This window comes from Rhizoctonia solani, chromosome 12 (genome assembly GCF_016906535.1).
Source record: "Rhizoctonia solani chromosome 12, complete sequence".
NCBI classification, from domain to species: domain Eukaryota; kingdom Fungi; phylum Basidiomycota; class Agaricomycetes; order Cantharellales; family Ceratobasidiaceae; genus Rhizoctonia; species Rhizoctonia solani.
This window is the reverse complement of record NC_057381.1, coordinates 1,159,322-1,186,033: the sequence shown is the minus strand read 5'-3', so window position 1 is coordinate 1,186,033 and position 26,712 is coordinate 1,159,322. Positions and strand designations below refer to the sequence as shown.

The 26,712-nt window shown below is 49.0% G+C and overlaps 11 protein-coding genes across 11 annotated transcripts; 5 read left to right on the top strand and 6 right to left on the bottom strand.

Annotated features, from left to right (window-relative positions):
* Positions 1-809: 809 nt before the first annotated feature.
* On the bottom strand, positions 810-1,474 carry RhiXN_11612 (uncharacterized protein; the record flags this gene model as incomplete). Its single annotated transcript, XM_043331427.1, has 2 exons — positions 810-1,287; positions 1,341-1,474. The coding sequence occupies 2 exons, from the start codon at positions 1,472-1,474 to the stop codon at positions 810-812; spliced, it is 612 nt and encodes a 203-aa protein (XP_043184937.1).
* A 348-nt stretch (positions 1,475-1,822) lies between these two features.
* RhiXN_11611 (CK1/CK1/CK1-D protein kinase) lies at positions 1,823-3,170 on the top strand (the record flags this gene model as incomplete). The annotated part of the gene is made up of 6 exons (XM_043331426.1): positions 1,823-1,883; positions 1,932-2,206; positions 2,260-2,355; positions 2,409-2,541; positions 2,600-2,996; positions 3,083-3,170. The coding sequence occupies 6 exons, from the start codon at positions 1,823-1,825 to the stop codon at positions 3,168-3,170; spliced, it is 1,050 nt and encodes a 349-aa protein (XP_043184936.1).
* Positions 3,171-4,788: 1,618 nt separating this feature from the next.
* RhiXN_11610 (uncharacterized protein) lies at positions 4,789-6,768 on the top strand (the record flags this gene model as incomplete). The annotated part of the gene is made up of 6 exons (XM_043331425.1): positions 4,789-4,888; positions 4,946-5,109; positions 5,173-5,232; positions 5,297-5,335; positions 5,402-5,452; positions 5,512-6,768. The coding sequence occupies 6 exons, from the start codon at positions 4,789-4,791 to the stop codon at positions 6,766-6,768; spliced, it is 1,671 nt and encodes a 556-aa protein (XP_043184935.1).
* Positions 6,769-7,859: 1,091 nt separating this feature from the next.
* On the top strand, positions 7,860-8,697 carry RhiXN_11609 (uncharacterized protein; the record flags this gene model as incomplete). The annotated part of the gene is made up of 5 exons (XM_043331424.1): positions 7,860-7,911; positions 7,960-8,130; positions 8,187-8,266; positions 8,433-8,492; positions 8,545-8,697. The coding sequence occupies 5 exons, from the start codon at positions 7,860-7,862 to the stop codon at positions 8,695-8,697; spliced, it is 516 nt and encodes a 171-aa protein (XP_043184934.1).
* Positions 8,698-10,243: 1,546 nt separating this feature from the next.
* On the top strand, positions 10,244-12,537 carry RhiXN_11608 (uncharacterized protein; the record flags this gene model as incomplete). Its single annotated transcript, XM_043331423.1, has 14 exons — positions 10,244-10,356; positions 10,407-10,496; positions 10,548-10,688; positions 10,738-10,790; positions 10,842-10,945; positions 10,997-11,014; positions 11,070-11,132; positions 11,186-11,247; positions 11,300-11,473; positions 11,527-11,614; positions 11,670-11,766; positions 11,819-11,939; positions 11,990-12,350; positions 12,406-12,537. The coding sequence occupies 14 exons, from the start codon at positions 10,244-10,246 to the stop codon at positions 12,535-12,537; spliced, it is 1,617 nt and encodes a 538-aa protein (XP_043184933.1).
* A 384-nt stretch (positions 12,538-12,921) lies between these two features.
* On the bottom strand, positions 12,922-13,347 carry RhiXN_11607 (uncharacterized protein; the record flags this gene model as incomplete). Its single annotated transcript, XM_043331422.1, has 4 exons — positions 12,922-12,990; positions 13,049-13,063; positions 13,122-13,200; positions 13,256-13,347. 4 exons carry the CDS (start codon positions 13,345-13,347, stop codon positions 12,922-12,924), a joined length of 255 nt encoding a protein of 84 aa, XP_043184932.1.
* Positions 13,348-13,892: 545 nt separating this feature from the next.
* On the bottom strand, positions 13,893-16,901 carry RhiXN_11606 (carnitine O-acetyltransferase; the record flags this gene model as incomplete). Its single annotated transcript, XM_043331421.1, has 17 exons — positions 13,893-13,921; positions 13,977-14,025; positions 14,079-14,104; positions 14,156-14,661; positions 14,713-14,822; positions 14,876-14,979; positions 15,034-15,151; positions 15,213-15,347; positions 15,406-15,597; positions 15,654-15,766; positions 15,820-15,961; positions 16,015-16,124; positions 16,176-16,242; positions 16,296-16,476; positions 16,532-16,615; positions 16,673-16,842; positions 16,896-16,901. The coding sequence occupies 17 exons, from the start codon at positions 16,899-16,901 to the stop codon at positions 13,893-13,895; spliced, it is 2,142 nt and encodes a 713-aa protein (XP_043184931.1).
* A 1,003-nt stretch (positions 16,902-17,904) lies between these two features.
* RhiXN_11605 (amino acid permease) lies at positions 17,905-20,820 on the bottom strand (the record flags this gene model as incomplete). The annotated part of the gene is made up of 22 exons (XM_043331420.1): positions 17,905-18,038; positions 18,092-18,110; positions 18,163-18,201; positions 18,253-18,276; positions 18,328-18,394; positions 18,449-18,515; positions 18,563-18,626; positions 18,675-18,707; positions 18,752-18,824; positions 18,885-19,092; positions 19,146-19,272; positions 19,332-19,408; positions 19,544-19,550; positions 19,603-19,670; positions 19,728-19,786; positions 19,849-19,911; positions 19,963-19,989; positions 20,038-20,148; positions 20,207-20,251; positions 20,511-20,544; positions 20,604-20,655; positions 20,722-20,820. The coding sequence occupies 22 exons, from the start codon at positions 20,818-20,820 to the stop codon at positions 17,905-17,907; spliced, it is 1,497 nt and encodes a 498-aa protein (XP_043184930.1).
* A 1,947-nt stretch (positions 20,821-22,767) lies between these two features.
* Positions 22,768-23,232, top strand: RhiXN_11604 (uncharacterized protein; the record flags this gene model as incomplete). Its single annotated transcript, XM_043331419.1, has 2 exons — positions 22,768-22,947; positions 22,990-23,232. The coding sequence occupies 2 exons, from the start codon at positions 22,768-22,770 to the stop codon at positions 23,230-23,232; spliced, it is 423 nt and encodes a 140-aa protein (XP_043184929.1).
* A 147-nt stretch (positions 23,233-23,379) lies between these two features.
* RhiXN_11603 (helix loop helix DNA-binding domain protein) lies at positions 23,380-24,506 on the bottom strand (the record flags this gene model as incomplete). The annotated part of the gene is made up of 3 exons (XM_043331418.1): positions 23,380-23,531; positions 23,690-23,841; positions 23,893-24,506. The coding sequence occupies 3 exons, from the start codon at positions 24,504-24,506 to the stop codon at positions 23,380-23,382; spliced, it is 918 nt and encodes a 305-aa protein (XP_043184928.1).
* Positions 24,507-25,126: 620 nt separating this feature from the next.
* Positions 25,127-25,356, bottom strand: RhiXN_11602 (uncharacterized protein; the record flags this gene model as incomplete). The annotated part of the gene is made up of 2 exons (XM_043331417.1): positions 25,127-25,143; positions 25,194-25,356. The coding sequence occupies 2 exons, from the start codon at positions 25,354-25,356 to the stop codon at positions 25,127-25,129; spliced, it is 180 nt and encodes a 59-aa protein (XP_043184927.1).
* Positions 25,357-26,712: the final 1,356 nt, after the last annotated feature.

The window sequence follows — 26,712 nt, the reverse complement described above, 5'->3', positions numbered from 1 at the left end:
TGGGAACAAGTGGATCTTCCGGCAGACCCGGAAGCGATGCTAAACATATGGAATCTGTTACGGGATACATGCACACTATGAGCACATACACACACAAGTTTCACGCTAATAGGTTTACTAAATGCGGGTGTATTGCTAGTAGCGGGAAGCGCAAGTATGACGTGCTGTTGCGAGACAGGAGGGGACGCGAACCGAGTCTATGCGGGGATACTCGGTCTCGGTGGTCCCGAGCATAGCGGTTCGGATGCAGCTCCACCTTTAGTTATGATCTGCAATAGATGGTGCAAAAAAGGGACGACTGCATAGCGAGAAGTTCTGGAGATGAGGAGAAATTTGACAGGCTGTTGGTGCGGATATTTCAAGTGGGGTAAATGGTGCCTAGGTTATGAAAATACCGACAAAAGACGGTAACGAAAAACTAAGAGACTGAGATAGGAGTGAAGGTAAGCGGCGAGTAAGAACGAATACCCGGGAGGAGGGAGGGAAGGACGTTACTACCAAACGTGAGTAGTCCAAATATGAGTTTCAGCGAAGGAGCTTGCGTTTCGAAACCCGGGTCCGATCTTCGGTGTCTGAACGTCATGCCGCGCTGTACGTGTAGAAGAGGTATCGCATACGTCAGCAATGCAAGCGGGCCGCAATAGGGTCGTGGTCGAATCGATTGAAGACATCGGGAAAAAGAAGGCGGATTCGGTAAATTGGGTGTCCGCCGCCTGAGGGGTCGGATGTCCGGAGCATCCAAATTAGGCGCATAGAGCCCCGACACGGTTTGAGGTTTTTTTTTATTAGAATCTAAAGAGAGCTCAACCTTAGAAGGCAGTCGCGCTGTCATACGACACGAAAAAAACAAACCAATTTTGCGCACGCGAATCACCACGTTGCGCGCCACGACGATCATCCCGAGAACGAACCATTCTTGACTCAAAGGACGTAAAGAATGGTGCCAAACAGTCTCCGTCGTTGTCGGGGGTGTATGCGTGTTTCAGCAGACAAATGGTACGGTTCGAGCTGGCGACGGTGTGAGTCGATGACGCCGGCAAAGGATTGTGCGACAGCGCCATAGCAATCCGGCCTAAGGCGATCAATTTGGGCTGTGTCGGGGAGAAAGGTGAACTTGCGGCGCGGTACTTCCGGAAAGGGGCCAGACCCTGAGACCCATCTGGGTTAGGGCAAGTCACAAATGCACGTGCTGGTAGCGCTGAGCCATCCGGGTCGACATACATAAGCCGGTCGCCATCAGCCCGTCCCACCACACCTCCCTCTGTTGACTCTGCACTCTCCAGTGCCCTTTTTCGCGTTTAACACCACTTAGTAGCACGTAACGTGAGTACTTGCCATACTCGAGAATTATACCTCGTTGTTTTTTTCGCTGCATTTTTCGTGGATGTGCTGGCTGGTGGGGGCAGTGCTGTGCAGACAGACGGGCGCGAGGCCGGGGCGAAGAGGGGGGAGAAGTTCCATATAGGGGTGTCATGGGACCTCGAGGCGAAAGACACGCCCTTTTCGGAGAGAAACGAGGCCGTCGGATCTGACGTGCATCGAGCCACTCGCGAATGTGCCGTGACGGCTACGACTCGAGTCTGATCACAACGCCTAGACCCGGTCTATTCTGCCCTATTAAAGTCTTTGTTGCTTTTTCTCTGCAATTGTCTTTACCCCTCTTGCATTTCCTTTTCGCCCCAGTGGCTGATTCTTTCTCTTTAACACCGCCTCTGCTCTATATAATCCGTCCCAGTGACAAGCCACTAACTAAATCCCTACTTGTACAGCCCCCCAGTTGCCCACCACGGCCGACATTAACCCTTCCGCATCTTCCTCCCGCATGGATCTCCGTGTGGGCGGCAAATACCGCCTTGGCAAAAAGATTGGCAGCGGCTCCTTCGGTGAGTGACTATCTATCGCGGGCCTGCGGTCATTGACGCGAGGACTAGGTGACATTTACCTCGGTGTAAACATTATCTCTGGCGAGGAGGTCGCTATCAAGCTCGAGTCCGTCAAGGCCAAGCATCCTCAGCTCGAGTATGAGAGTAAAGTCTACAAAACGCTCGCTGGCGGCGTCGGTGTACCATTTGTCCGGTGGTTCGGTACCGAGTGCGACTACAATGCCATGGTCCTCGATCTCCTCGGCCCCTCTCTCGAGGACTTGTTCAACTTTTGCAACCGCAAGTTCTCGCTCAAGACTGTGCTCTTGCTCGCTGATCAGCTGGTAGGTACTTACCTTCCCACTCCACTGCCCCTTGATTAACTTTGCGCCCATAGATATCTCGCGTGGAATATATTCACTCTCGTAACTTCATCCATCGCGACATCAAACCCGACAACTTCCTGATGGGCATCGGAAAGCGCGGAAATCAGGTGTGTGCTTTTGTTACTTGACTAGGCTATATTTGTCTAACCACATGTTCCAGGTCAACGTCATCGACTTTGGTCTGGCCAAGAAGTACCGTGACCCGAAGACTCATTTGCACATCCCTTACAGGGAGAACAAGAACTTGACCGGGACCGCTCGTTACACGTCTATTAATACTCACTTGGGTGTCGGTAAGTGACAAGTCCATGTGATTCATTGCTTTTTCAAGTTATTAACTTGTCAAAATAGAACAAGCTCGTCGTGATGACTTGGAATCGCTTGCATATGTGCTCATGTACTTCCTTCGCGGGCAGCTCCCATGGCAGGGCCTCAAGGCTGCTACCAAGAAGCAAAAGTACGACCGCATCATGGAGAAGAAGATGACCACTCCCACCGATCTTCTCTGCCGTGGATTCCCCAACGAATTTGGCATCTTCCTCAACTACTGCCGTGCCCTTCGATTCGATGACAAACCAGACTACAGCTACTTGCGCAAACTCTTCCGCGATCTCTTCGTCCGCGAAGGCTACCAATACGATTATGTCTTCGATTGGTCGGTTCAACGCCCCGGAAACCCCGACGACAAGTCCCGCCGCAAGGTCGTTGGCGACGAGGAGGGCGGCGAACCCAAGCCCTCTGATCGGATGTGAGTGACGGTGTTCTTACATAGCCAGTGTGCGCACCCCCTCCATTTTTTCTCAAAGCCTCAACGTGTACTGACTCTACCCTTAGTCTCAGGAGTCAAACGAGGCAAATGGCGGCGGCTGCGGGTCAACCAACACGGCAATCGTCTCGCCGCGAGCAGGAGGGGTACTACTAAACGCGTGCTGGCTTCGCGCGACTTTTGACCTGGCTAATATCGTGTGGTGTATTGGTTTTGTTGTTGATAGAGATGTGAGTGCACGAGCACAGGAGGGAGTAGCACGCCGCGTTTGGAGAAGTACGCGCGCACTGCACTGCGATCGCGGTGTAGTCGATAGGCGGGCCACACATCAACTGTGCCCGCCATGATCATTTTTATCGACGACACTGGGCTCCCATGCCCTCCCGGCTTGTTTTATATCACGCTTTTTCTTTCCTTTTTTACAGTGGACGCTCCTCCGTTTTTATCTCACACCCTACCTCCCTGCGCCCTGTACATGATGTCCTCCTGGGAACTCCACGTCTTTTTAGCATTCTCATAATTGTTACGATCCACGTCACCATTGTCACTCACGTCTTACTGTGTACTTCCATCACTCCCCACTTTCCCCCATATTGTGTACTTCTTGGCCTGGCCACTACGCGTCCGGGGCACATGCATACCATTTGATTGGTAATTGTACGGTGCCCCGTCCTTCTTCACTCCACATCCGTACATGCTCGGATGTCGTGCGAGTGCGGAAGAGGGCGCCGCGGTTGGTGCGGTTATAAACTGTAGTAGGCTTTTGCTCTTAGGAGTACGAATTCATAACATTTGTTGACACGAGTCATCTGTTTCATTTGAGTGCCAGATTTTGATGGATAAGTTTGCTCACCAGCCATTCACAACGATCACGACTGCAAGCTCCAAATGTCATGTGTATGCTCGCAAGCCATTGTTTCGTTGGCTCTGTCGTCCGTTTACCCGGGATGATATGTTGCCATGAGTGATTATCATGTATATATAGACAGACTCAAGCGCGCTCGAGGTTGATGATTTGTTGACTCCAAATTCCAACCCTGTGCTGCTTGATAAATGTTGCCACTTCGGTCACTAACTCTCGCCTGGTACAGCGCTCCAAATCGGGGTTTGTGCTTGCGGAATAAACGGTGGGGATTCCCAATCCCGCACGGTTCGGTGCTTCCCGACCTCAAGTGGATAAAGGAAAGCAGTAGTAGGTGGCTGTGCCCTGACGAGCTCGCTCCGCCCCCTTTGTTCGCGGATACGTTATTGTTCTAGATACAGACATATTTTATACGATAAACTCTCTCATTCTCTCAAATATCCAGGGACAGGCATGTTTCATTCATCCAAACAAAGTCATTCATAGCGCAAGCTAGAAACTAAGTGTGACGCTCGGTGGCAATCAGGCAGATCGGGTGTGATAACTCGACAGAGTGGTACATGGGTATATAGATGTTGGGTCTCCCACCCCTTTCAGGCCCTTGTACAGAATACTCTCATCTCTCTCTTTCTCCTAAATATCTCTCCCTCTCTCTTTCTCTCTCGCACGCGTGCGGCGGGACATTTCAAGGAGCTTTCGATTAAATAGACCTTACGACTCGGTTGGAGACTTGAACTACTTTCGACTTTGTTTACTTCCCGCCAGATTCTGTCGACCTTTGAGTTGTTGGCAGCTGGCGCGGAGGATATACTACTCTTGGATTTTTGTTTAGTTTTTCTTTTTCGACAACTACGATCCGGAATTGTATCCATTTTAGCTTTTTGTCTTTTTTTCGTTCACGCCTCTACACGCATGATGATGATGCCTGCTATCTCCTTCGTCTTCGTCTCTACCTTCCTGTGCTTCCTTTCTACAACTCATGCTTATCCTATGAGATTAAATGTCAGACAAGGTAAGGCATGCTCATTCAGTTGTCCAAGGCGGGCTAACTCATTCAATGTATGCATAGCCCTTCCAAACACCCCCGCGCCACCCGCTTGTGTGGTTGCATGCGCCCAAAGTATTGTACCCACCGTCCCGTCATGCGTTCAAGGCTTCGAACTATGTATTGCGAAACAATGCACGAGCTCTGAGCTCAATGCCGGTAATAATTTTGTTGGGCCTTACTGCGCCGTAAGTACGATCGGATGTACCGTGACGATCCACCCCTCCCTGACTGATATGGTATTGTTTTAGGGCAATGGTATAATACACGCTGAGAACGGAGTCTTGGTTACTGATTTACCACCAGTACCGGTGAGCTACTTCTGACGCCTCGGGGCAATGCAACGTAGGCTGACTTGTTGCGCCTTTGACGCAGAATGGTGCAGCTACAACCACTACCACCGTACCGCTCTCTGTAAGTCACCTGGATAAAAGCGTGCTTTTTCGAATGAGGTATGCTGAATGAATTCTTCTTCGCCAGGCTGGCCCAAGTACTGTTATTGTGACTGAATTTGTGACTCTGAGCCCTACTGTGAGTCCCGCTTTTGTTCCTCCGGGGCCAATGAGTGAACTTATGCGTATTGTGCTTAGCCTACAACTGAAGTCGCAACCGCCACTCCTACCCCTGCTCCTGCCCCTGCTCCCACTACTTTGAATCCTGCTCCTGTGTCCACAACTCTCATGTCATCCACTGATGCTCCAACCTCGACACTCATTTCAGCCACAGTATCTCCTTCTGATCCTAGTAATCCACCGGGATTCATCGAATCTATGAGTTCTTCCACTGCCCTTCGTTCGCCTGCTGCTATCTCGGTCTATGTCATTATCTCGATTATTATTATCCTTGTTATTCTCGTGTTCTTTCGTCGTTGGCGCCGTAACCACCACTGCGACTATATCATTCCCACCCACCGCCGGACCCGGGGCAAGTCCTTCTTGATCGACGAATCGTCGTTTAAACGGCACAGCTTCCACAGCGCGATCGAACTGACCAAGAAACCATCTCCAATCTATACTCTGAGCCTCAAAGAGGAACAACCTCTTCCTGCGCTACCCATCCCGACCAAGAACTCGGCTACCCCTTCCGTTGGAGTGGCGTTGTCCTATGTCCCCCATCTTGCCATTGCATATGCGCCGCCCAGGAACTACACCGCGCTACCGGGACGTTCGCCTAGCCCCGGACTCTCTCCAGAATCTGAAAAGTCCTTTGTCGGCCAGACATTTGCTGCCGGGCGCGAACGTGCGATTACGAATATCAGGCACAGCCGTGAAGGTTCTCGAAGCCCCACTTCCCCTGTATCCCCTGCCTCGAGCACTTCCTCGATTAACGTGGACATGTACGGTGCCGCGACACGAGCTCCACTCCCTGCGCACGCATACATGGTGCCTTACCAGCCTACTGCGCCGTCCCCACTCAGAGCTCAGCTGCCATCGAAGCCAAAACCGACTCGGGTTTCGACGATCGCAGAAGAACCCAGAACACCCCACGGTGCACAAAGCGTATTCAGCATGGAGACTACGATATCTCAGCCCTTTTCCATCTTGAGTTCCAAGATTGAAACAGCGCAACGAGTCAAACCGACCTTGGCGTCCCATGTCCGGGGTCCCCATAGCTCTGAAAGGATACGTCAGTTTACGTTCCCGGCAGCCAATCCCAGGCAGAGCCTCAACGAGACCGAGCTCCAGATTACGATTTCTGATGCCCTGATGGACGACGCCCCTGTGACTCGCAGCCAGACTCCCAATGGCTCGATGCATAGGGGTGCCGGTGGCTCGGTGTCGAGCATCTCCAAAGTACAGGGGAAGCTTCAGGCCCTTGTTGGAGGAATGCGGCGTGATCGAGATTAGCGAGCTAGTGGGCCCTCAATTTCGTTATTCTTTCTTCCTCTATCAATTTCTATATTCGTCTTTCTTTCTTTCTTTTATGTCTATCTATCTTATGGGACTCCTTCGTGAACTAGTTAAATTAAAATGTATTCAAATAGCGTAACCAATGGAAGCATTCGTTTATTGACTCAAACGTCTCAAGTGGCTCGTACGAGATGCATCTCAATATAAAACCCAAGCTTCGTGGCGTTGTCGTTAAGGGTTACAATATCTATACAATAGCAAGACAGATCTGGTTAACGCGTTTCGTTTGATATCCCACAGTCGTTTCACACTCAACAAACCAAATGAGCCGCTTGTTCGCGAACCTGAAGCGATTTTGGCGTCACCCGTGGTCATAGATGACGACTTGACCTGGTGCTGTCTTAATGGTCACACCTACGGCTGAAATCAGGGTTGTTAGACACCGCTGATACTGGACCATTCCCGATATTCTTGAAATCTAACGATGCCTTCCGAAGAGCATTAACTGCTGAGCTCCGAAGGGACTCTCATACTTTAGTGAATAGAACTAGATCATGATTATAGGATAGATGTTCGAATCTGAGGAGCCTGGCTCCCAACAAACCATGTTAGCCAAAACTCTCAGAAGAGTGAGAACTCTGAGTACGACTCCACGTGGAAACAACGAGTCGTTTATGATCGCCAACAAGTGTTAATAATTAACAATATGTATGCTGTCGCGGTTCCATCGCCATGGCTTAATGGCTTAACGTTGGTCCTGGATATCACAAATAGCACTAGCCAAGCCATCACGAATTTTGTCTGAAACCTGAATTGAGAGTGCGCTCAATCCCGCCACAACGTAGCCGCTCCGTAATATCCAGAATCTTTCCATTGTGACAAGAGTGCGGATCGTGCGTGGATGTAGTCACGCGGTAAGTTGAGAGCTAGCCACCAAACCGGTTTCTGCTCCTTCAAAGAGCGTCTCTAATACTGAACTCGAATCTCACTCCTAGCGACACGCTTTGTTTGCTATCCACAGATACAAATTATTCGATCCCCTTTCACCATCCTTCGATAGCATACATCCCGCCTTATCACATTTGATCATGGGCGATACCGAAGTAAGCAAGGTAACGCACACACAAAACTCCCAACAAAGTAAAATTAGATCTATCAGAATTGGCTGTGATACTGAAAGAATTCTAGTTACAACATCCCGAGAACAATCGTTTAATTGGGATGAAGAACAAAGCGCCTGCCTGACACTGTTTACATCTCCTTTCTCCAGTGACCGCAACAATACTATCCTCAGCACCGAGGATGAATACCTTAAACAAGTATGCTATGAGCTAATGGATAAAGACGTGTATATTGGAGGTCAGTTGCTAGCCTAGTTATATGGTTCAGCAACTGATCACTGAGGTCGGTTACAGCATCTGAAAATCCAGCTGCCAGCTCTGTTTCCTCCCCAGAACTTCTCGACGCTCTTGATAACCCATCACTCAATCTTAATGTAGGTAGAATATTACGCTCTTTTTCATCACAGTGGAGGGTTTCTCTGTGTATTGACCATATGAGCTCACGCCATGGGGCACGCCACATTTTCATCAGTTTAACCGCCGTAAGCTATCTGAAGATCGTACTTATCGACCTCACAAGGTATGTATCCTTTATGAAAGCGAACTCGTCTTGCTAATATCAATCTCATACTGATGCCACCTAATGGGTTTGGCTATTGGGTAAGTTCGACCCGAGCCCAGATCCCGCTTGTGCTGAAAACCCGAGTCCTAGGAATGGGAGGGAAACACGGAGAGAAAATACAGAAAATTGGCCGAAAATATGGGCAAGGCTACTCTACTTCAGGGAAACGAATGTGGCCATTTATTTTCCTCTCAATCACCTCAGACTTACCCCGAGAGTTTGCCTGTGGCGGACGATAGCTGAAGCCTTCGGAGGGGTTGGAAACTGGTGGTGTGCCTTAGATCTCGTGTATTCTTGATGTATGTTTATCTTACTAGATTTTTATGTTTAATGTTATATTGCGGAGTACCTCTGGAGGGCCTCTTCATTTTGATGTGAGGCTGGGTAGTTTTGCATCCTCTGAATGCATCCTCGTATCCCACCTGCTCCCGTAAATCAGAGATTTGAAAATCCAACAATCAACCTCGAATCTTTTTGTATAAACTACAAGTTCTCTGAGAAGTGCATCCCCAGGCTTCGCTTGGCCACTTGGTGCGCTACAACTTGATGGGTCTTATGGACCTGGAATAACCCGTGTTTGCTCATCATTCCGCTATACATGTACAATTGCAAGTGGCTCTAGAGGTCAGTTATATAAGTGTGTTTATAGACTGTATTATCAATAATTATACGCCAGGACAAACCCTGCTCTTATACATCCTACGCAACTGCTAGGAGCGCTCTTGTAGCATCAGCCCCTCTATCAATATTAGCCGTCCTAGCCGTTGACCTACTTTCTTTTGGCGAAACATACAACTCGACCAGGACTGCTGAGGTTTTAGGAACGCCAGGGAGCGCCCTAGTGGCGCTATATATGCTCATAGCGCTTCGGAGACCCACAGGATTCTATATAAATTAGCCTCCATTTCACTTGGTCTGGTACCACAAGCCGTACAAAAGCCAATTAAGATGTCATAGGTATCACCCGGCTAACATCTATGTGGCGCTCTGAAGCACTAGGGAGTCAATACAATGCCACTATCGCGCTCTCACGCGCTCTCGAACCCGGCTGGCGTTGGTCGAGTTCGTGATAGCAAGATAGATGTTTAGCATGGATCTCCTCCAGTTCCCATTTTGAACTCGCATATGCATAGCCTCATTATTCCGAGTAGATTAGGTCAGATTCGTGACAAGTCGATTGGTGAGCGGTGAACGGTGAACGTATATTGAAAAGGATGAATAAGTTGACATATGCATAGATACATGGGTTGTGGTACTCGCTATTTATCGTTGTCAAACGTATTCACGTGACATTTGCCAAATGGGGTTGTACATCCCATCCAATGACACCTCATGCCTCTCTTGTTCTCGAAGTTGCTTGAAACGATGTTGGTTAAGCGCATGACTTCTCGCATACGTGGATCGGTCGGCGTGTCGAATAATATACAAATGTCGTCAAACAAAGCTGACACTTCCTCGCACAACTTACAGGTGAGCTGCTTGGATATACTGATTTTTCGCCCAAAAGCTCGGCATCCACCTGATTCGTAGTTTCCTCCCACTAGCTACATATGTCTGAACTTGTGAAAAATGGTAAATAATAACTACGCTTCTCACTCATCAAAAGACTGATTCCGACTTCTTGATCCATATAGCATGTTTTCCGTATTCTTTAGCTAGAACTTCGCTTTAGTGGATGCATTAGATTCCAAATAGTAGAAATATCGCCGAATGAATGGCCATTTAAAGGGCCACACACCTCACAAATTTCTGGATGCCGAAAGCCCGCTCATACATCACCCTACGAGCTATGTACCACCTAAAGTTTCTCCCTTTGCTTCTCGCGGCTACGGGGGCTCTTGCTTTAGACAATGGACTCTCACGCACACCCGCACTGGGATTCAATGGATACAATGCCTTTGGGTGGGTATTCGTGATACCTTAAGAGATCCCAGTCTCATCACAGACCGCAGTTGCTCGGGGTCAGAGACCAACTACAAGACTACAGCAGACCAATTGGTCAGCTTAGGACTCAAGGATGTTGGCTATCAATACCTCAATATGTAACTTCTATTTCGCTATTTCTGTCTGCCTTGACTTATAGCAATATTCAGTGATTGCGGTTGGCAGGGAACGGCCCGTAACTCATCGGGAGCCTTCACCTGGAACACGGCCTTATTCCCTTCCGGTATACCATCGCTGGTCAACTATGTTCATCAGAAGGGGTTGAAATTTGGCCTATATGGTGACGCAGGGTGTGTCCTACCGTAAGCTCATATACCATAGCTGATAATTATTCCCTAGATACTACTCTTGTGACTCGTCCGGTGGAAATTCCAAATGGCTGGGATCACGAGGTGCGGTTATAGAACTGTTGCTGCGAGAGTCACTCACTTACCGGAGGGTAGGATACGAAAAACAGGATGCGATTCTATACGCATCCTGGAACATTGATTATCTGAAGTATGATAATTGTTATATTACCTCTCCAAACGAGTTCCTCAACTACAACGTAAGTATTTTGAATACCATCTTGAGATTAGTTCTTAAACTATATTCGTAGCCCTCGATACCGTTGCAAGTAAGTTGGTGCAGTACTTAAGAGAACTCCACCTTGATTATCCGTTTGATATTAGCCATTTTACACGCTCATGCGTGATTCCCTTAATGCTACGGGCAAGTCTATCGTCTACTCAGTTGTAGGTGCTTGGTCTGCCATTTTTATTTATTAAGGCTAAATTTTATGCCACAGTGCAACTGGGGAATTCAAGACCCCGCGCGCTGGGAGCCTACGGGGAACTCATGGAGGATGTCGTAGGCACCTTCTCCATTTTCATTGACGCATAACTGAAAATTCTGCTTTTAGTAACGATATTGCCGATGGCTGGGATCACGTCGTACGAATAATCAACGAAGTATTCCCAATAACTGGGTTCGCTAGGCCTGGTGCCTGGAATGACCTCGACATGCTCGAAGTGGGTAACAAAGGCATGACTATTGAGGAGCAAAAAACACATTTTGCATTCTGGGCAGCTGCAAAGTAGGTGACTTGAGGTTACTTGCCTCTATCACATACTAATGGTGTAACGTCAGGTCCCCATTGCTGATTGGAACTAATCTTGCCACTATATCTTCCGATGCGCTAGCAATCCTAAAGAATCCTCGTCTGCTGGCCGTGAATGTAAGATACCAATATTTAGTGTCACGCTTACCTTTAACAAACGCTATGATTCCAGCAAGACTCTCTGGGGAAGTCTATTGGGCTTCAGCGACGCTATGCTGGGGACAAAGATGTTTGGTCTGGGCCACTTGCTGATGGCTCCACTGTCGTGAGTACGTACATTGAGCCTGTCCTCGTTGATAGTTTGTATCTGATTTTATCCAGTCGTTATTAACTGGCAGAATTCTGCCAGAAGCCTGAGTTTCAATCTTGCAGACATCGGAGCCAGCTCAGCCAATGTTATAGACCTTTGGACAGGATCCAACCTGGGCAAATTAACCGGCTCGTAAGTCTTATCCATCCTCTTGGCAAAACTTTGCTGTATATGCGCTACAGATATACGGCCAACATTGCTGCACATGGATCTTTCGCCTTGAAATTGAGCTCCATTCAGGTCGTAATTCCCCCAACTTTCACCTATTATGCTGCTGCTTCTCCGTCCAACACACTCTCCGGAGGCGCAAACACTCGGGTTGTCAATTCTACAATCACTATGGTCGGTTATGTTGGGAATGGAGCCGGAACACTTAAGTTCAACAATATCGATGGAGGTGCCGGAGGAACGAAGCTTGTGGCCTTTGACTACATCCATGCTGACTGGACCATGAGCAACACTGCCTGTTCCAACTGCCGGAATGCGTATGTGAGCGTGAACGGAGGAACCGCCGTACAGGTGCAATTCCCTATTTCGGGCATGGTAAGTCACAGATACTTGTTAGCTTAAGGCCCGTCACCCATATTAATCCTATTAGACTTGGGATATCCTATACTCTGGCTTCAAAGTTTCACTTTCAGGATTCCAATCTGGGAAGAACAACATCATTACTATCACGAATCCCTCGGCCTATGCTCCAGACTTTTATCGTATCGGAATTGCCAATTAACCTGTCGTTTATTTGTTGCAATTTGCTGAAACTTCACAGTATTTTTTTGCCTTGTAAAGCTTGCAAATTGAATCCCTTTGAGATAATAGGGGCAAACTTTCAATCAATATGTCAATGGTTCCAAAGTCAGAACTATGTCCACATCAGCTCTTTGAGCTGAGACTGCTAGAACTTGTATGCGGCTTTCAGGGAGGTTCCTAGTCAACGGTCTGTTATGATACCTAGCGAGTACGATATATGGTGTAGATGTAAGGATGAATGGCAGCATGACAAACAGAACTTGTTTCTGAAGCATTGAGGACAAAACCCCCAATACAGCAGTACAAGTATGTAGATGAACAAGGCGGTGACGCAGAAAATTTTGCATCTTTCGCGTACATAATATCAATCTTGCAATGGAAGATCGTAATCCTCGTGGATTTTGGCAACAGAAGTCTGTTTAATCGCAGCCAACTGTACATATAGATATTTAGTAAAGTAAAATATCCATGTATGTGCGCCATCGACTTACTCTCCCCAAAATAACCTTTATTCGGCGCATAATCAACAGTCCATCTTGTTGGGAGCCAAATGTATATCCTTACCTGAGCAGCGTCCTTTGACTCGTTATATGTGTGCAAAAGCTTGATATGGCGGTCCACTATCTTCTGTGGATCCTCATTGCTACACCCGATTATAAATCAGCTACTAGTACGTATGATTCGGAAGCTTTTCCAACCCCAATAGTTTCTGAAGAGTGTCTATATCCCTTTGTAAGTTCTCCGCTTCCTGAGAAACTGTAGCCTGGCGGAAAAGTTTGAGAGAGAGCATGCGCATTTGTCTAATACATACTCTTGTGTGGTTCATGCTTAAATACGCGCTTTTTAAGCTAAATCGATACACTTGCAGATTACGAAAAAGTGTGGTGGACAGTGGCAAACCCGGACGCGCCACCCAATCATAGTTCCCCAGCTCGCATCACGTGCCAATTAGTTTCAGAATGATTTTGCAGCTACAGTGCAGGAGGCAAACACAGTGGACTGTGAACTTTAGAAACCCCTTGTATGCATGTATTACGAGCGGAATTATAGTTTAGCCGACGTGAACCCCGTATGAGGATATTGAAAAGTTGATTAATATTTCAGCTACCTAAGTGTATTTGGCTACTATGAACCCCAAGTTTGGTTATGGCCAAAATTAATCAGTGCTACATTCATTCTGAAAAGGTATGTCCTAGAATCTCCCGAACAGAATAGGTTTATTGGTTGACCAATTTAATTTCAGATATACCATGTACAACTGCATATATACATTACAGTAAGAAATGAGAAATCCAAAAGACCCTGATGCAAAGTTTAAGAATTGATACCGTAACTTTAATACTCGGAGATCTGGAGGACTTTGCCTACAAAAATTACCATTTGAGTTTAATAATGGGTCGATTTCACTTTCAAACTTACCAACAGCCGTATTCCTCGGGCGGCGGCGAGCGAGCCTCTGTACTTCGACCTGAAAAGCAAACGTCAATACAGTGCAAATTCCAAGGTACGAGATCGACTTACACTATCGAAGAACGAGTAACCGGAAGCTATGCGAAAAATTAGTAAGAGGGAAACGTCAATCTAGTCGTCATGCTTACTCGAAGGCTCCTCTTCCAACTCAAGCGTACCAAGGCCGGGGGTCTGAGCAGGAGTCTGGGCACTTAAATGCGCAATAACCCTCCCTGTCTTGGCTTCGCGGAGCACACCAGAGTGGTCCACAAAGTTCCCTGCTCGTTCGTTGGCCGCACGATGGATCTGCAAGATCAATTGTTGGACGTCTAGCAAGTACGAGCTGAGAGTATCCAAGTATCGACGAGTCTGCAAATGCTTGGACGTCGCACAGACGGAAATGCCATCTTCCTTGATAATATAACCTATACCGAAACCCTCAGCAGCAACAGGTCCGAAGCCAAAGAGGCGAAGTGCGGGATTGCCACAGTTGGAAGTTGAAAGAATGCTGGTGTTGAGAAGAGACCAACCAGGATCGCTGAAAATGGATGGCATCTCGACTTGGTTACTCTTATTAGACCCGGAATCGGAGACCGGCGAACTTGGGGCTGAGTTCAGTTCTCGCCGGACCAGGCAGTATAGTGCATACAAGTGCCTGGATGCTCATTAAATCACTAGAAGAAGAATAAAGCATGGATTTAATTACCTGTCTTGTCCAAGACCCTGGCTACATTCCTTGGTAAGTTTGCTATGGGCAACGCAGGCATTTCGGAGGGCCTGGATTTTTTCCTTGTTTGGAGCTTCGGAAAAGTAAGTCTAGCGTAACGAGTTCAGTTTGCCCATAATCCATGCCGTTAACCAAGACTCACCCGAGTAAAGTTAACGCTAGAAGGCTGAACAGTACGGATGGCCTCGGTTCTTCCATGCAAGAATGCCTTGGTCATCGCGGGCTCGTATGTGCACTCAGTCCGGCCTACATCAAGCCATCAGCAATAGCTCTATAACCGCTCCCTATATTAGTCTTTACCATAAAGGCCAAAATAGGCAGCCTGGAACGCCATCTGCACAAATGCATCAGGACTGAAACCATGAGTCTTGATAAAGTTGGCGCCGTAGCCGGTGAATTCTAAAGCTTGACAATCATTCTAAAGACCGAAGGCGTGAGCCACACGTATTGATAGATCGGTATCGATTCATTGGGCATACCTGGCAGATCAAATCGCTCAACCTAGTTTCAGCAAATCGGATTCCAGTTAACAGTGTGTTGCTGAGCTCCCATTCCAATTTCTTCGGAGATGGGTCAAGGGGCTCCGGCTCAACGTCATCAGGTCCGGGTTTAACCTGCGGCAAGGCCCATCAATACAACGAGGCTGTGGTGAACTCAGGAGGATCTACATACCTTGCTCGCTTTGGCATGAGGACTAAGCTTAGCCTTAAACATGACGGGTGCTTTAGGGTTGATGGATCGAGCGAGTAACATGAGGCCCTCAGTGAAGATGTCGGCGGCATATCGTAGTACTGTATGTCCGTCAACTCCAGTATGTTCAAAATTAATTCCTGCGGCACCATTGGCGCAAACAATGATTTGGAGCTGTGCAAGACCAATTGGATTAGACTGTGTATGCGGGGAAGGGGGTTGAAGCGGACCTTATCGTACCACCTGTTGGTACACGTCCCGACCTGGACACCTCCTGAAAGACCATAGGTACCACAGAGGAAGTTACCGCAAAGTTCCCCTAGGTCCTCAGGGGCCGCATCATCTGGCATTAGAGTGTAAGTGTAAGGTGTTTCAGGTCAACCGGTAGCGACTCACCGAGACAAACAATGAAAAGTGCTTCGTCGATTACCTCGAGGCTGCTCGCATTCGAAGGGGAACTGTTATGAATAGTCTGTCGCAGCTGTGACCAAATCTTTCGATTCTCGGTGGTGAGCAATCCAACGGAAGATTTAGCAGCCTGGTACCCTGGGTTTCAGTAGGTTGCACTCAAATCCACGAGAAGCTACCAACCTCGTGAACAGGGGTTTGGTCCGCATCGGCAACGATAGCCTTGAGGTTTCGTAGAATATCTTGCTCAGTTACGATGGGCCGGTTATTCGAGTCTAAACAGTCAAAATGATCTGCGATTCTCTTCAGCACATGTCCCGATACAGTCACAATCAGCAACTTACAGATCTGGCCTCTTCGGAGGACGACAATGTGTCGAGAATTGGGTGTAACGGACATCCGACATCCATGCTTATGGGCAGCATGAGTTACTTGCCACGTTGCACTATTGGAACCTAACTTACCTGAGTCGGTATCCGAGAAGTTCCAAAGAGTCGAGTATACTGGTCCATATCGAGTTTTGTCGTTCGAACAGCATCTGGCTCAAGAATTCCCGCACGAAGATCATGGACAAATCCCAAAGAGGCTGTGATCAGGGAAGCTGCCCGCTGTAACTGTGCTCCTCGTGCCGGATTTGGATCATCTCTGTAATTCATAGCGACTGTTAAGACATTATTGATGGGTTTCACGTGAAACTTACTCTAGGACGAAGAAGGGATTCAAGGCCAGAACGACGGGGTCTGAATGAGACAAGTACGATTCATACCAAAACTCTTCAATGTAACTGATAGCGTATTGAATGTCAGTCATGCCCGAAGTTCGGCATTTCCGGGCTTCGTACCTATCTTTCGTCTCGGCATACTCTCGAAGCTTGGCGTCCCACATGGGACCAGAGCGTGCGAGGAAATCTTCTACTGCAAGCTTCGTGGCGTGGTGCTCTCGCTCATCTTGGAGCGCTGACAACGCCCTCAGATAACGTTCGCAAGTGTCTTTCAACGGAGGAATAGGCAACTTGGTAATGATGACTGGTTAGCAAAAGTGGCATTGGTTGATTTATCGGGTACGGCCATGATTTCAGACAAGCTACTGCGTTCGGATGTATTTAACTTGGGGGTCTCAATTAGTCGGGAGTGAGAGAACAGAGATGCGAACCGCCGCCACAGCCAATTGAAGAGGGTGGTTTGGTAGCTTTCGGGCAGAGCGAGAGACAGCGAGGGAGTTAGTTGGCTAGATACAAGCCACTGTATCTATATATACAGATTACAGACTCGCACTGTATCGCAATGGAGAGTCACGGAGCATACTCTGGTCACTTGAACGACGCGGGAACTGCCATTAATTATGGACCCCAGATACCCTTTGAATGCGGAGATGCGGGGTAAGAAATTCTGAGCCAACTGACATACTGTTCCACCCTGCGTAGCTAGAAATATCAAGATTGGATGTAAAATAAATGATTATTCGTGGCTGCTCCATCCTTCTTTGGCTCGCTTGTCGAGGACCTGAGTAGTGCCAAGTCGCCAGTGAGGGAGACTGGGGTCCTGCTTAGTGACAGGCTGTCCTGAGATCCCCATGGGGTCACCTGAGCTCCCACAAGTGTCTCCTCGGGGTGACGTCTACACCGTAGTAGACAATTCATCCTCCACATATTTTTCACAGTCTTTGGCGGATCAATTCGCGTGCCAAGTTGTAGTGCGATTACAAATTTAAAACCTCGACAGAACCATACGCTCAGGAGCGACCATAGGGCTTACCCATCGTCTTTGGCCTTCTGCATATGCCATGCTGCTTCTTTCCTCACGCAATTTTTCTTACATCTGACACCGCTAAGTGCCGACATATCGACATATTCGACACCTCTGTGACCATAAATGCACATCGTAGCTCTGCATCCTGAGGGACGGATAAAGGCGAGCCGCCGATCTTTTACATACTTCACACGCCAACGCTGCTGCATCTACCTTTCGGGCGGAACAGGGAGATCTCGGACTACCTCGGAGCGATCCATCCCGATAGAAACGAAATGGGTATAGGCTGGTTGGTTACTACGGACGTTTGCGCGATTGCATACACTCAAGACATCTTCTTATCTTCGTCGACATCCTCTGTCAACGGCGGCATGTCCACCGTGCTGACTGGACCCTTGAAATGGTAGCGCCCATAAAGCATCCAGCTACCCAAAATCAAAATGAGTACGGCCCCAATAGCTTGTAGTAAAGTTCGTTAGCATAGAATGGATTGGTTACTCGAAAGCGCTTACCAACTACCGAGTAATTCATCTATCGCGGGGATATCTCAGATGCAGGACAAACGCATTTCATCTAAACTTACGTTGAGGGCATTTACAGGCATCGAAGTAGGAAGTATAAACTGGAAGAACCATACATAAGAAATTGTGTGATTGGAGCCAAATGGGCTTACCAATATGCATACAAAGACAGTAAACTATCGAAGCGTCAATGATCCGTCATTTGAATGATACGAATGGATCCTCACCAAAGCACTGATGATATTGACAATTCGCGAGTACTTCCCGAGATGAAACGGCCCGCGAACCTCCATCCTTTGCCAATGATCAAACTAGGACACTATAAGTAGTCTTCCGAGATTGACTTACAATTCTGGCCACAGCACTCGACATAGAATAGGCTGAAGGTAGGAAAGCATCACTGCGATCGCAGCACCTGTGGGGTCTTAGATCCGGACTTCGTTTCAACATATGAGAACGTACTAGAGAGGATAGCATTAAAAGCCACCACTGATCCAATATATGCTGCAGATATGATAATGGCAATCTTTCCAAAAAGGTCAATATAAATTACGCAACAATTGAAGACACCTACAATCGCACTTAACCAAACGCCGACCCAAGGTGCCTAAATGCCATTAGCCAACGCTCAACTGAGCGCGCTATGCTTACCTGGAACCTGTTTAGAGTCATAAAGGCCCTTTTACAAGGAATCGCATTATCTCGAGCAAGCGCATACAATAACCTACTCGATGCGGTAAAGCATGTACAGGCGGCCATGAACTGACACGAGCCCACGACAAACAAGCACAAGAGCGTCAGTCGAGATCCGACTGCGTCATAGTAGAGTTGAGCGATCGGAATGGCGAATGATGTACTTTGGACCGACGGAATGGATTGAATAGAGAAAAGTAAGGCTAGTAGGTAGATTAGGCCGATGAACCATGACCCAACGATCGAAGCAGCAATTCCAATGGGGGCAAGCCATTCTGCGTTACGCGCCTCTTCGGCCACTGGTTTCTGGTTTCAGTTTGTCTTCGAAATGTTCTCAAACCGAGTCTCACACCTTGTGCCGATGTTTCAGCACCCTCGAGAGTGTAAACTGCTTGGAGAAATCCAAGAAGTACGACAAAGCCCTTGTTTTCCCAACCGGTGAAATTTTCGAGATCAGTGAAAACAAAAGAGGCACTGTTCTGATAGTGATGACCCGATTTTAGTCTCATCCTGCTCATCATCTATGACGTGATTGTACCTTGACTGGAGACTTGACCAGGAGAGTTACGACGAGTATGACGGTACCAATTAGCGTCCACCAGACTGAAACAGCACCTATGAGATCATGCTCATCGCAAGCCGTTGATAAATTACTTGCCATTGACCTGGGCAACCGTCCCTGTGTGATAGACAAGTCAAGTGTGATCCGAAATCATGCGAATTCAGGGGTAAAGCACAGCATATACTGACCAATTCCCTTAAAAGTTGTCAGCACCAAGCTATCAGAAGAAACGGGTAAAAAAGAATACCCTAGAGCCGAAGGTGTTTATTAGACCGCTGAGCAGGTTAACGCCCCACGCCATTGCCGCAATTTGAACTTGAAAAAGGAAATCAGGACTCATTTCGGTTCCGAAAAGGAAATATATGGCCTTACCGCGGGTAAGAGTGATTCCTGTGCCGACCTCTGCCATCGACGCAATATACAGTGCCGTGCTGGGAATGCCCCATAGATTTAGTGGAGCAAGTGGGTGGCCAAGTGAACCTCCTATGCTGACCTAAGATTTCCCGAAGTGCCTGTAAAGATCATTGCACATGCATACAAGACTCCCGTTACGTATCTATCCACCCAGGTTAAGATAGTTTTATTGTGGAGCGAGGAAGAGCTTTACCCAAGAATTGGTTTGTCGCCTTTCATCCTTGCATCGAGATTAGTTTGCACAATCGGCGGATGATCTAGCGCTCACTTGGACACCCAATAGTACTTGTCAAATTGAGTAAACCCGTCAGCGACCCTGATACGAGGATGAGAAAAGTGAACCCACCAATCCGCCCATGGTCGGATAGGCCGAACAAATCTACCCAAGCTCGCCATTAGCTAAGATGCTAACCTAACATATTTGCATTGAAACCGACCTCGGCCAAGCATAGCGCAACAAGAAACATGAAGAGCGCACAGATCTACAAGAGAAAAAAAGAAATCAATCAAATATTCGTCACAAAAGCAGCAAGGGATGGGGCGAAATACATTCCACCCCCTGGGAGGATTAGGATTTGTCATCAGTCGACCTTAAACTTTACTATTGAGAATTACAATACGATTGGCTCACCAAAACAAGCCCAACGGTCCTCCCGCGAAAAGTCTAAGGAATCCCGGGGGGACGACAGACGTATTCAAAAACTCCATTTCCCACGCGAAGCCTTGTCATCGAATACGTACCCAGTCTGAAAGGCGCTACTCATCCCCGTTAGAACTGCCAGACGATCTCGTCAGAAGCCGAGAGATACCGAGGAACGGACTCTGGATGCTTACTTCCGATAGCAGTGAAGGACATGCCCACGACCGCGAACAGATTCATCTCACGCTACGGGAGCAAGGACCGTTCCGTTCAATTCAATTCAAAGACGATAGGAATTTAGAGAATGCTTACTCGGAATTCCGGCCGGTAACCCAGTGCCTCCAAGCGGGCGTCCGACCTATCCAGGGCATCGCTCTGCGCCTCCAAAACGTTAATGGCAGGGCTAGGCATTATTATCTAGGGCCGCGAGAAATGTTTAACCGAATCCGTAGGTCTGACGTTCTAAAAGCGGGTGGTGCACCCAAGCCCACAGTCTGCCCCAAGGTCACGAAATGGTTTTTAAATGCATATCTTGCCAGACAGTCTTCGCTCGGGCCATAGACCTGAATTTAGACGAGGAATTCACAGAAGGTGGAACCCATATGGAGTCAGAGATAAAGACTTTGTTCATTCTTTGTCGAAGATACAGAAGCAAATACGTGATAGGTTTATTCGGACAAGTGATAACTGGCATAGATAATGAATATGAAAACGAGCACGCCCATATTCAAATGAGCGCCTCATGATCAGTGCCGCCGGTAAAGCTTGGCTTATGCCCCAGATAGGACCAGGCCGATGGTGGCTACGGCCAATATGCAGAGCAGAACAACCAAGCCCATATAGCCTTTTTCACAAGACGTAGTTCAGAACCCATATACAAGCCCAGCCCGATCGCTCAGTGCAAAAGAGCGTCATCGTCCCATTATGGGCGCTTGCGGACTCTAGCCCACACCTAGATCCTTGCCCGTACCATACCGACTCAAAGATACTGATGTTCCTCCCTTTGAACGGCAGCCTAAAAGAATCTTCCAAAAGAGCCGTTGGCGGAAGCTCATCACCGAGCAGTCCGCAGCGAAATAGGGGCCCACCTCTTTCTTTCGCTTATATGTTATGCATCATTTCGTACCGTCATCATCTCGGACTCGAGAACAACATTCATAAAAAAAATAACATATGCTGCTTTGACAGGTCCGCAATTTATCAAAAGTAGGTTAGCGGGATCTCGGCCTTCCAGGGGGAGCGAGCGCGAGGAAATACGGTAGTGTACTACAGTACTACACTGTATGGTGCACCACAAGTCATGCATATACGATCACGAGCCATAAGTCCAAGGACTCACACGTCGCTCCCCTGTTCCGGACAAGAAAGTAAGAACGAACCTTGTTTCTCCTTCGCAATCGCGCAATTCCAAGCCACCCCTCCCCCCATATGCACATACCACTTACCCACCCACCCAATGTAGCTCGGAGAACTGGATCTCCTCTATGAGTCCCGTTTCCAAATTAGGCAGGCTTCTTGGAGTGATTTACCGCGCGATCAGAGAGCTATACCCAATCGGAGCATCTGCGCCTCGTTCGGGGAATTGAATACCGCGCCGCGTCGCCGACCTTGCTTGTCTGGTTTGCAATGAATGGGGGAGTATTACGGTGGGTGTATGTGTGCGCGGGAGGGTGTAATTGTATAAGCGGCGCATCAAACCAGATCGCTCATGAGCTCTCCTGTTTCAATGAAGCACCTGGCCGCATGCTGATGTGCAAACATTACCGTATCCGGGGGGGGATTCTCAGCTCTAGGCACACTCTGACGACACGAAGCAAGTCACGCGATAAACAAAATATTCAAGATATTCAGATTGCAAGAGATCGACCGCACATCCACGATTGGAGAGGACGGACCCCCTGGAAGCGGGATGTGATTTATATACAGCGAAACACGGAGAGATGGATACATAGGGGGGATGCGGGATGAGAGGAAATGTGTAAGGATTGACATCAAGTCATAGCGCTCGGAGGGAACAGGATCGCGCTGCGTCGTCAAGGATCATGACCAAGAGTTCCGTGTGGGAGTGATAAAAAAAAAAGCCAAAACAAATAAATCATTCAAAAAGGCGAAGACAAGGGAAGATGGGGGAGGGGGAAGAAAAGCAAATGGACAACACGATTGAACCATCACGAGGGGCCGACCGCCGGTTCGCACGGAGGGATCGACAGATACAACTCGGGAGTGTATCCGCCCGGCGGTAGCAAGATAAAGAGATCCGATGACAAGTGTGGATGGATGTTGGGCCTAGGAGGGTGGAGTCGCAGTGTTGATTAATAAACGAGGGTGCTTTACACTCGAAGCGAGGGGTGAGCGCTCATGGGCCAGTTGAGCTGGGAAGCACTGCTCGCGACAGAACTAGCCGTCAGCGAGTGGCATCGACCAGGCCAACCAGACCAGAGGTCAAACCATGCAGGAGCGTATCGCAGGAACTATTCGAACAAGCTGCAGGTAGGAGACCGGCGCAAGCGCCTACTCACTACATGCGACCTGAGACGAGTAGGTCCAAGTTTCGTACGCGGCTCAAGGTAGCCCGACTAGCAAGCATACCGAGCAGAGCAGTACAAGGGGTTCTCGAGGCGGTTCGACCGCCAGATTAATCGGTACCGGACATTCAGTCATAGACAAAAAGAGAGACCAACGGACAGAAGCCGCGCAAGCACGGCTCCGCAATCCAAGGCACTTGTCGAAGGGGTGTCGTTATATCGCGAGCCAACAACGGTCGGGTTCGCACGGCTCCAGGTGTGCGCCCAACGCCTTCGCGTCCGCAAGGGGGGGGATTAAGCAGGGGTAGGGATGGGGGGAGAGGGGTCTTCACGATAAGATAGCAAGTCCATGTCAGAGTCGTAAAAGCACGAGATAATGATAGCAGACAAGATCAAACAAACGGATTCCCGAGGGCAGGGCTTTTGGAGAGACGACGGAGAGCGCTTAGAGGGGAGATTGGGACGAGCGACGCTCTGCGGCCTTGAGCATGAGAGCCTCGTTGATCTGTCGCAGACGGTTAACCTCCATTTCGGAGGCCGTGAGCTTGGTCTGCATCTGCTGTTGCATAGCCTCTAGGTAGCGGATATGGCTGGTCGCTGTAAAAAGAAGTGGGTCAGCAAGCTTGGTCTGGGTAATTGGCGGAGGTTGCCGGGACCGAAGCCGAGGCCCTGGGTCACACGCGACGAGGTTGATTGGCCACAGAGGGTAGACTCCAGAGAACAGAGTCAAGGATACCAAATTGGAACTGGCTTACCTCGGTCGAGCAGCGCCATCTTGGATCCCTTTTGGTTGGACACGGGGAGGACATCCTTGAGACGTGCAAAGCCTTCGCGAAGATCATCGCGGCGGCGTTGCTCAGACTCGATACGCTGACGGCGGATTTCCTCGCGGCGGCGGGAGACGACACTTGTGGCCCGAATTAGTTCAATGTAATATAACCAAAACGAGACAACTTACACATCGGCAGGGAGGTTGAGACCGAGCTCGCTCTCAGGGTCGCTTCCATACGAGTCCTCGTCGGCCATGCGCATAGAGGTGCTGCCACGGCGCTTGTGAGCGCTGCGGTCGGCCATACCACGGGTGATGCCACGGTTGGAGCGGTGGACGAGGCCAGAGCCGTAGCCCTGGAACGAGTGGGAGGATCCTGGGGAGCCTGTTCCGCTGCGGCTGCCGGCACCTCCAGAGACGTAGCCCGAGGCCGAGTTGTAGCCCGAGTTGTATCCGGAGCGACCGCCTGGGGTGGTATTGGTGGGTGTCCAGCCATGGCCTTGGGAGAGACTGTCGCCCGAGATTTCAGAGCCGGTGAGGGGCGGGGTCATGGGCGAGGCCGGGACAAAGGGCTGGCGGGGAGAGGGTGTGCTCGTCGTGTCCATGACTCCGTGGGCTGGGACAGCAGCCGGCACAGAGGGGCCAAAGCCGTACGAGGGATACGAGGGCATCTGCGTCTCGCCAAAGCTGAACGGATGGGAGCCAGGAGAGTTGGGCGGGAACTGGATGAACTGATCCGCCTCGTTCTGGGGAAGGAACGAGAAGTCAGCAGTCGAAAAGTCGTGAGTGGTCGAGGGATCCATGTCTGTTCAGTTGATCGTCGGCTGGCGAGTCACAAGTGGTCGTTAGTCGTGCAAAGATGAAAAAGGCTATCTGACAGTCGTGTTCGTGAAGCAACTCAAGAAATAGTGCGGGCGAGAGCGGCGGGACAAAACAAAGAAGAAAAAGAAAAAGGGAAAACAACAGAACAGGAGCTGAGAGCCAGGGAGACAGAGGAGAGCACAACGACGGTATATATGGTCCTGATGAGTACAGGACATCTCAAACTCCGCCGGCTGTCCCTGACGGATCCAAACCCAAATAAATCGAATTCCAATCCCATAATTTCGTAACCTCCGAGCGATCCTGATCATCCCCAGGAAAAGCAGCACCTGAAGCACAACTCGTTCTGCTCCTCTGCTACTCGACTGCGGTTCCCAACTGGTTCCCACCTCCGTTCTCCCGCTGCCCATTTCCGTCCGGTCTGCTTCATCCCCGACAATTCTGGGCATCCCTCCCGGTCGTTTGCTCGTTGGAATGTCCCCGCCCTTACCGACGCATACACACCAAATAGATCTTCGATGACCTTTGTGCACCGGACAAAGCACTCCCGACAATGACCATCCAGCCCTAGTCCTCATACTGTCCATAAAGGGTTATAGTACTAATTTGCAAACCGCCCTATGACGCAAAACGTTAACATTTACCCCACATTCTGTTGTCCTGCTCACCTTGGTCTGGTTCCATCGACAAGCAGGCGATCGCTGTGATAAACCCAAAGGTTGACTTGCGCCGAGCCGAGCAGGTCGTTCCACAGACGGTAACATGGCGCTCAGGATCCAGATTTCCAATTCGTGTGCTGAAGCGAGGGCTAGCAACTTTGTCCATCGACATTATCGATCCCTACCGCGGCACATCTATCTATCTCTCTTCTTCTTTTTTTAATATTTGGGCCCTCGAAATCGATAGCGCATATACGGGCTGAAATCAAAGTTCGATAAGTCTAACGATAATCCTATCTATCACATTTTTGTTCCTCACTTTGGTCACAACCTTTGTTATTTCGGTCCGAGCACAAAACGCCACCATCTAGTTCGCTCGACGAGAATAATGCGAACAGAGATAGAAATGTGGGTCTCATGGGCAATTGGTCCACCCGTGAACCCACCAGGTACCAAGCTTAAGCGCAGCCATCCACTCCCGGTCGGTCTAGTCCCATCTGTTCCTCGAACAAAGTAAAAGAAAGAGAGAGAAAGAAACCGTACCATGTGCTTATTACAACCCAATGCACTTTGATCATCCATCAGTCCGAACAACGTTGTGCACACGGAACCAGCCGCCATCGCAACTTGGCTCGGAGTCGACAGATCTTATCCTATCAACCGACGAATATATCGAACCATTCCAAAGCCAGAACTCGTCATCCTATAACATTATTCCTCGTTCCCCTCGCCAAAAAAACAAACAAACAAACCAATTGAAGTAGGATGTGACGACCCCCATTGGCGGGGTTGGACAGATGTAGTTTAGCCTCGAGCGGTGATCAGGATGAACAAATGGATCTCGGCGCGGTCGTTTATGCAATTAAGGATCGGAGAGCAAGGTCCATTAGATGTGATTTCCAAGGTAATATTAATGTGATCTCTCCTCCTTGATTCCTGGTTGGTACGACTGTGCTGTAAAAAGCTCGAGGACCAAAAGTGGGTGGCGCCTGGGTTAAGATTTGACTGTACAGAATGTGGTTTGCCCCGGGAGCTCAGTTCCTCAGGCCCCCGTCCTGGACTCCATTGGATCAAATGTGCAGAGAATGTAAAGCAGATAGGGGGCCCAGGGGCAAGAAAGCACATTAAAGAAATCGCGCACAAGTGAATAAGAAATTCCATTCAGATTGTTATGAGCCGCGACTATAGATGGTGTGATGCTTTATCGGGAACGAGGCCGAGCAAGATACGATAACCGGCCGATGTCAAGTTAATCATGCTCGTCAATCGGGAAGCAGGGAAAGGAGGAGCCCTCGAGGGAATGGAAGCAAGGGAGTGAGGGAGGGATGAAATGGAGGAAAGGAAAGGAGGGGGGGATCCAACCGTTTACGCTCTCGCTCAGCCCAAGACACGCCCCTCCAGCCCAGATATATATCCATATTTTCGCTCCTTCGCCTCTCACCCCGCGCGCGCAGACACACACTAACCTCGCTGAGCGCACGTCCTCGAGGCCACCGCGTGTCGTGGAGCGCACGGTACGAGTCATTGT